This window comes from Propithecus coquereli, unplaced genomic scaffold (genome assembly GCF_000956105.1).
Source record: "Propithecus coquereli isolate 6110/MARCELLA unplaced genomic scaffold, Pcoq_1.0 Scaffold127, whole genome shotgun sequence".
Classification (NCBI taxonomy): Eukaryota; Metazoa; Chordata; class Mammalia; order Primates; family Indriidae; genus Propithecus; species Propithecus coquereli.
In genome coordinates, this window is record NW_012136858.1 from 4,383,872 (window position 1) to 4,392,163 (window position 8,292).

The 8,292-nt window shown below is 37.1% G+C and overlaps 1 protein-coding gene across 1 annotated transcript in view; it reads left to right on the plus strand.

The window, feature by feature from the left end:
* ZNF292 (zinc finger protein 292) overlaps positions 1-8,035 on the plus strand; it is an 88,105-nt gene extending 80,070 nt beyond the window's left edge. Inside the window, exon 8 of the mRNA XM_012638251.1 lies at positions 480-8,035. Within this exon, the coding sequence (XP_012493705.1) occupies positions 480-7,616 (7,137 nt within the window). The 3' untranslated portion in view covers positions 7,617-8,035. The remainder of the gene's footprint in view (positions 1-479) is intronic.
* The last annotated feature ends 257 nt before the right edge of the window (positions 8,036-8,292 follow it).

Here is an 8,292-nt window from a genome sequence, read left to right on the forward strand (position 1 = left end):
AAAGGAAGATTTATGATAAAGATGACATTTAGCAGAGTTGAGCAGCGGAAGCATTCTGGGCCCATAAAGATGACATTTATTGATCACTTACTATGTGTTGGACTTTATACCAGGTACTTTAAATACTTAATCTCCTTTAATATAGCAATTTTAGGAAGTTTAAGTGCTATTTTGACCTCTTGTATAAATGGGATATGAAAGGTCAGAGAAGTTAAATAACTTCCAAGTTTGCCTAGCTGTTAGATGATTTCATACCCAGATCTTACCTTAGCTTCTTCCAGTACTTATGCTTTTTCTCCTATACTATGCAGTTCATTTTACACACACACACACGCACACACCTGCATTGCTTTAGAAGGGGAATCTTATCATATGTTGCAATTGCAAGATTTTAGAAAAGCAAACCTCGATCTTAAAAACTAAAATCGCAAATAAATTAGTGTAGATTCTGTTAACATTTCCTATTTGCTTTTTCACAGACTGAAGGGGCTGGACTTGCTACCTGTATAGAACTATGTGTAAAAGCTCTTCGCTTGGAGTCTACAGAAAATACTGAAGTGAAAATATCTATTTGCAAGACCATTTCATGTTTGTTGCCTGATGATCTGGAAGTTAAACGTGCTTGTCAACTGAGTGAATTTCTTATTGAGCCTACAGTTGATGCATATTATGCTGTGGAAATGTTGTATAACCAGCCAGACCAGAAATACGATGAAGAAAATCTTCCAATACCAAATTCTTTACGCTGTGAGCTCTTACTTGTATTGAAAACTCAGTGGCCCTTTGATCCAGAATTCTGGGATTGGAAAACCTTAAAACGACAATGTCTTGCATTAATGGGAGAAGAAGCATCCATTGTATCTTCAATAGATGAACTAAATGACAGTGAAGTATATGAGAAAGTAGTAGACTACCAGGAAGAGAGTAAAGAAACTTCTGTGAATGGGCTTTCTGGTGGAGTTGGTGCTAATTCTGGCCTTCTTAAAGACGTTGGTGATGAAAAGCAGAAGAAGAGAGAGATAAAGCAATTAAGAGAGAGGGGCTTTATATCTGCTAGGTTTAGGAATTGGCAAGCCTACATGCAGTATTGTGTGCTATGTGACAAAGAATTCCTTGGTCACAGAATAGTACGACATGCTCAGAAACATTACAAAGATGGAATTTACAGTTGCCCCATATGTGCAAAAAACTTTAATTCTAAAGAAACTTTTGTCCCTCATGTCACGTTGCATGTTAAACAATCTAGTAAAGAAAGACTAGCAGCTATGAAACCATTAAGAAGATTGGGAAGGCCTCCTAAGATAACAACTACCAGTGAAAATCAGAAGACTAATACTGTGGCTAAGCAGGAACAACGGCCTATAAAAAAGAATAGCCTGTATTCAACGGATTTCATAGTGTTTAATGATAATGATGGTTCAGATGATGAGAATGATGACAAAGATAAATCTTATGAGCCAGAAGTGATTCCAGTCCAGAAACCAGTACCTGTTAATGAATTTAATTGCCCTGTGACTTTTTGTAAAAAGGGCTTTAAGTACTTTAAAAATTTAATTGCTCATGTAAAGGGGCACAAAGATAATGAAGATGCTAAGCGCTTTCTTGAAATGCAGAGCAAAAAGGTTATTTGCCAGTACTGTAGAAGGCATTTTGTGAGTGTTACTCATCTTAATGATCACTTACAAATGCACTGTGGAAGTAAACCATACATCTGTATACAGATGAAATGTAAAGCTGGTTTTAATAGTTATGCAGAGCTTTTAACCCACCGAAAAGAGCATCAAGTCTTTAGAGCAAAATGTATGTTTCCTAAATGTGGCAGGATTTTTTCAGAAGCTTATTTACTATATGATCATGAAGCACAACATTATAATACCTACACTTGTAAGTTCACAGCTTGTGGTAAAGTTTATCGTTCTCAGAGTGAGCTGGAAAAGCATTTGGATGATCATAATACCCCTCCTGAAAAAGTGCTGCCTCCTAAAGACCCACTTAATTCATCTGGAGATTCTGCTCAGCCTTTGGAAGTGAATCAGAACACAGCAGAGAATACTGAGAAAGAAAGGTCTGTGCTTCCTTCAGAAAACAATATTGACAACAGCTTACCAGCAGATAGAAGTGATGCCTGGGATAAAAGCAAAGCAGAATCAGCTGTGACCAAACAAGACCAGATTTCTGCCTCTGAGCTCAGGCCAGCTAATGGACCATTGTCAAATGGTTTGGAAAACCCTGCTGCTACTACTCTGCTTCAGGCCAGTGAGGTAGCTGTGTCCATTAAGGTGTCTCTGAATCAGGGGATCGAGGATAACTTTGGAAAGCAAGAAAATTCACCTGTGGAAGGCAGTCGTGAATCACTGGTCACAAATTTACATACACCACTTGAAGATACTTGTAATGATTTATGTCATCCAGGTTTCCAAGAGAGAAAAGAACAGGATTGTTTTAATGAAGCCCCGATTACTCAGAATTCTTTAGTAAATTCAGAAACCCTCAAAATAGGTGACCTTACACCACAAAACTTAGAAAGACAAGTGAACAACCTGATGACCTTTTCTGTGCAAAATCAGGCAGGATTTCAAAACAATTTACCAACTTCCAAGTTTGAATGTGGAAGTAGTGTTAAAACATCATCCAGTCTTTATAATTTACCTCTTAAAACATTGGAAAGTATCACATTTGTTCCACCACAGCCCAACCTAAGTAGTTCATTAGGAACTCCATCAGTGCCTCCAAAAGCTCCAGTTCAGAAATTCAGCTGCCAGGTCGAGGGATGTACTCGAACCTATAATTCTTCACAGAGTATTGGGAAACACATGAAGACAGCACACCCTGACCAGTATGCTGCATTTAAAATGCAGCGCAAAAGTAAAAAAGGTCAGAAGTCTAACAGCTTAAATACACCAAATAATGGAAAGTTTGTTTATTTTTTGCCATCACAGATGAGCAGCTCTAATGCATTTTTTACACCACAGACCAAAGCCAATGGGAATCCTACTTGTTCAGCCCAGTTGCAGCATGTCTCACCTCCCATTTTTCCAGCCCATTTAGCAAGTGTGTCAACTCCATTGTTGCCCTCAATGGAAAGTGTCATAACTCCAAATATAACTTCTCAGGATAAAAATGAACAAGGTGGTATGTTATGTTCCCAAATGGAAAATTTATCTAATACTGCCTTGCCAGCACAAATGGAAGATCTAACCAAAACAGTTTTGCCTTTGAATATTGACAGCGGCTCAGATCCTTTACTTCCTTTACCTGCAGAAAGTAGTTCAATGTCTCTTTTCCCTTCACCAGCAGACAGTGGGACTAATTCTGTTTTTTCCCAACTGGAAAATAATACAAATCATTATTCCTCACAGATTGAAGGAAACACTAATTCCTCCTTTCTAAAGGAGGGTAATGGTGAGAATGCAGTTTTTCTTTCGCAAGTGAATGTTGCAAATGACTTCAATAGCACCAATGCCCAACAGTCTGCGCCTGAAAAAGTTAAAAAAGAGCGTGGGCGGGGCCCAAATGGGAAGGAGAGAAAACCCAAGCACAACAAAAGGGCTAAATGGCCTGCAATTATCAGAGATGGGAAATTTATCTGTAGCAGGTGTTACAGGGCTTTTACTAATCCCAGATCACTGGGTGGACACTTGTCTAAGCGATCTTATTGTAAACCACTGGATGGAGCAGAAATTGCTCAAGAACTTCTGCAGAGTAATGGACAGCCTTCTCTTCTTGCCAGCATGATTCTCTCCACAAATGCAGTAAATCTGCAGCAGCCACAACAATCTACCTTCAATCCAGAAGCATGTTTTAGAGATCCGTCATTCCTACAGCTTCTTGCTGCTGAAAATCGCTCAACATTTTTACCAAATACATTTCCTCGTGTGACTAATTTTAATACTAATGTTAGTCAAGAAGGAAGTGAAATTATTAAGCAGGCCTTGGAAACTGCTGGCATTCCCAGTACATTTGAGGGCAGTGAAATGCTTTCTCATGTTCCAACAAGTTGTGTCTCAGATGCAGCACAAGTAAATGCAGCAGTGATGCCAAGTCCAGCTGTGCCACCCCTGTTGCAGACTGTATGCCACCCAAACGCCCTGCTGGCAAACCAGAATAGGACACCAAACTCCAAAACTTCCGTTGAGGAATGTAGCAGTTTGCCTGTTTTGCCAACAAATGACTTACTACTGAAGACTGTCGAAAATGGTTTGTGTTCTAGTTCATTCCCTAATTCTAGTGGACCATCACAAAATTTTACTGGTAACAGTTCACGTGTTTCAGTTATAAGTGGTCCTCAGAACACAAGATCTGGTCATTTAAATAAAAAAGGAAACAGTGCTTCTAAGAGAAGAAAGAAAGTTGCACCTTCACTAATTGCACCTAATGTTTCCCAAAACTTGGTAACAGGTGACTTAACAACAATGGGACTCATAGCAAAGAGTATTGAGATCCCAACTACTAACCTTCATTCAAACGTAATTCCAAGTTGTGAACCTCAGGGTTTGGTGGAAAACCTAACACAGAAATTAAATAGTGTTGACAATCAGTTATTTATGACTGATGTAAAAGGAAACTTCAAAACCAATCTTGAGGCTCATACAGTGTTAGCTCCTTTAACATTAAAAACTGAAAATGGTGATTCTCAAATGATGGCTTTAAATTCATGCACAACTTCAATAAATTCTGATTTGCAGATTCCTGAAGACAATGTTATACAGAACTTTGAAAAGACTCTTGAAATTATTAAAACTGCTATGAATTCTCAAATACTTGAGGTAAAAAGTGGATCTCAGGGTGCTGGTGAAACATCACAGAATGCACAAATAAATTATAACATTCAGCTTCCTTCGGTAAACACTGTACAAAATAACAAATTACCTGATTCTTCTCAGTTTTCCTCCTTTATAAGTGTAATGCCAATGAAAGGTAACATTCCTCAGCCTGAAGTATTGCATAAGGAGGATCAAATACAGGAAATTTTAGAAGGCTTACAGAAATTGAAATTAGAAAATGACCTATCCGCACCAGCATCCCAGTGTGTACTAATAAATACATCTGTGACACTGACTCCTACCCCTGTTAAATCAATTCCAAATATCACAGTTGTTCAACCAGTTTCTGAAATGATAAACATTCAGTTTAGTGATAAAGTTAATAAACCCTTTGTGTGTCAAAACCAAGGCTGTAACTACAGTGCTATGACAAAGGATGCCCTATTTAAGCACTATGGTAAAATTCATCAATATACTCCAGAGATGATTCTTGAAATTAAGAAGAATCAGTTGAAATTTGCTCCGTTTAAGTGTGTAGTACCTACATGTACAAAAACATTTACACGAAATTCAAATCTCCGGGCACACTGTCAGTTGGTACATCATTTTACAACCGAAGAAATGGTGAAATTAAAAATAAAAAGGCCTTATGGAAGAAAATCTCAGAGTGAAAATTTGTCAGCCCCACGAATCACACAAGTAAAAAAACAGCTAGCTATGCCAGAAGAAAATAAAAGGGAATCCCAGCCTGCTTTGCAATTGGGAGCAGAGATAGAAAATGCCCTCAATAATGTAGCAGTGATCCCAGAAAAACAACTTACAGAAAAAAAAAGTCCTGAAAAAACAGAAAGTTCTTCACAGGTGATTACAGTTACTTCAGGACAATATAATACAAATTCTCTCACAAACATACAAACCAAAGGACGAAAAATTAGGAGACATAAAAAAGAAAAGGAGGAGAAAAAACGAAAGAAGCCAGTTTCCCAATCCCTTGAGTTTCCAACAAGATACAGCCCCTACAGACCTTATCGATGTGTTCACCAGGGATGCTTTGCTGCCTTTACAATACAGCAAAATTTGATTCTTCATTACCAGGCTGTACACAAATCGGATCTACCTGCATTTTCTGCAGAGGTTGAAGAGGAAAGTGAAGCTGGTAAAGAAAGTGAAGAAACTGAAACTAAACAAACTATGAAAGAATTTCGATGTCAGGTGAGTGACTGTTCTCGAATTTTCCAGGCAATTACTGGCCTAATACAACACTACATGAAACTTCATGAAATGACTCCTGAGGAAATTGAAAGTATGACTGCTTCAGTGGATGTTGGGAAATTTCCTTGTGACCAGTTAGAGTGCAAATCTTCATTTACTACATATTTGAACTATGTTGTTCATCTAGAGGCAGACCATGGAATTGGGATAAAGGCAAGTAAAACAGAAGAAGATGGCATATATAAGTGTGATTGTGAAGGCTGTGACCGTATATATGCAACTCGGTCTAATCTCCTCCGACACATCTTTAATAAACATAATGACAAACATAAAGCTCATTTGATTCGGCCAAGAAGGTTAACACCGGGCCAGGAAAATATGTCAAGCAAGGCAAACCAAGAAAAATCAAAGGCTAAACATCGGGGCACAAAACACAGCAGATGTGGAAAGGAAGGAATAAAAATGCCTAAGACCAAACGAAAGAAAAAAAGTAATTTAGAAAACAAGAATGCAAAGATTGAGCAGATCGAAGAAAATAAGCCTTATTCTCTGAAACGTGGAAAGCATGTATATTCTATAAAGGCTAGAAATGATGCCTTGTCTGAGTGTACAAGCAAATTTGTAACCCAGTATCCATGTATGATAAAGGGATGTACTTCAGTTGTTACAAGTGAAAGCAACATAATTAGACACTATAAGTGTCATAAATTGTCTAAGGCATTTACATCACAACACCGAAATCTTCTTGTCTTCAAACGGTGTTGCAGCTCACAAGTAAAGGAAACTTCTGAGCTAGAAGGTGATAAGAGTGATGTGAAAGATTCTGACACATGTGTATCGGAGAGCAATGATAACTCAAGAACAACTACAGTTCCACAGAAGGAAGTTCAAAAAAATGAAAAGGATGAAATGGACGAGCTAACGGAATTATTTATTACAAAATTAATAAATGAAGATAGCACAAGTGTGGAGACCCAAGCTAATACCTCTTCAAATATAAGCAATGATTTTCAGGAAAATAACCCCCGCCAGCCAGAAAGACAAAAAGCAAGCAATTTGAAGAGAGTTAATAAAGAAAAAAATGTCTCACAAAATAAAAAAAGGAAAATTGAAAAAGCTGAACCAGCATCAGCAGTTGAGTTAAGTAGCATGCGTAAAGAAGAAGAAACTGCTGTTGCAATTCAAACCACTGAGGAGCATCCTGCGTCTTTTGACTGGAGCTCATTTAAACCAATGGGATTTGAAGTATCATTTCTGAAGTTTCTTGAGGAGTCTGCAGTGAAGCAGAAGAAAAATACTGACAAAGACCATCCAAATAGTGGAACCAAAAAAGGATCCCATTCAAATTCAAGAAAAAATATTGACAAGACTGCTGTGACTAGTGGAAATCATATATGTTCTTGTAAAGAAAGTGAAACGTTTGTACAGTTTGCCAATCCATCACAGCTTCAGTGCAGTGATAATGTAAAAATTGTTTTAGACAAGAATCTTAAAGATTGCACTGAGCTTGTCTTAAAGCAACTTCAGGAAATGAAACCTACCGTCAGTCTGAAAAAACTTGAAGTACATTCAAATGATCCAGATATGTCTGTTATGAAAGAAATCAGTGTAGGTAAAGCCACAGGCAGAGGACAGTACTGATAATTAATGTACTATAAACATCATTTATAGTTTTATTTTAAATAGGAAGCCATCAAGCATGCTAGAATTGTGAAACTCATTTTTTTGTTGTTGTTGCTGACATGACTTAACCTGGCCAAAAAAGAAAAAAAAAAGCATGACATTTGTCATGTAAAACTTTTTTTATCCCTATGGGACTTGAGGAACAGAATCAGTACTTCATTTATTGTAAATATTGAGCTAAACCTCAAATTTCTATCACCCAGCTGCCCTTTTCATGAACTAAACTGAATTATCTGTGTGATGGTCACTGCTCATGTATAACAGTACTCTTTGTAGATACCTTTTTTGTATATATTTATTATTGTAAATCATTTTGCTGCCACCAGCAGTCTGTAAGTCTAAACTATTAAATGACACATTTATATTTGAAATTTTAATTTTTAACTAAGTGATCAAGTTTTTAAAACTGTTCTTTTATTATTTTAAATTAAGAACTTTTTGAACTAAAACTAGAAGCTCTGCCATAGTTCATTGATTTTTACATGAAACATTTATTTACAAAATGATCTCAAGATTACTTTTCACAAAGTATGCACATTATATCAGCATTTTGCTCTGCTTTGTAAATTTGCCATCCAGTATTTTTGGGTGGTATTCATGAGAAATTAAAGCAGATTCTTTAGCAGTTTCCTAT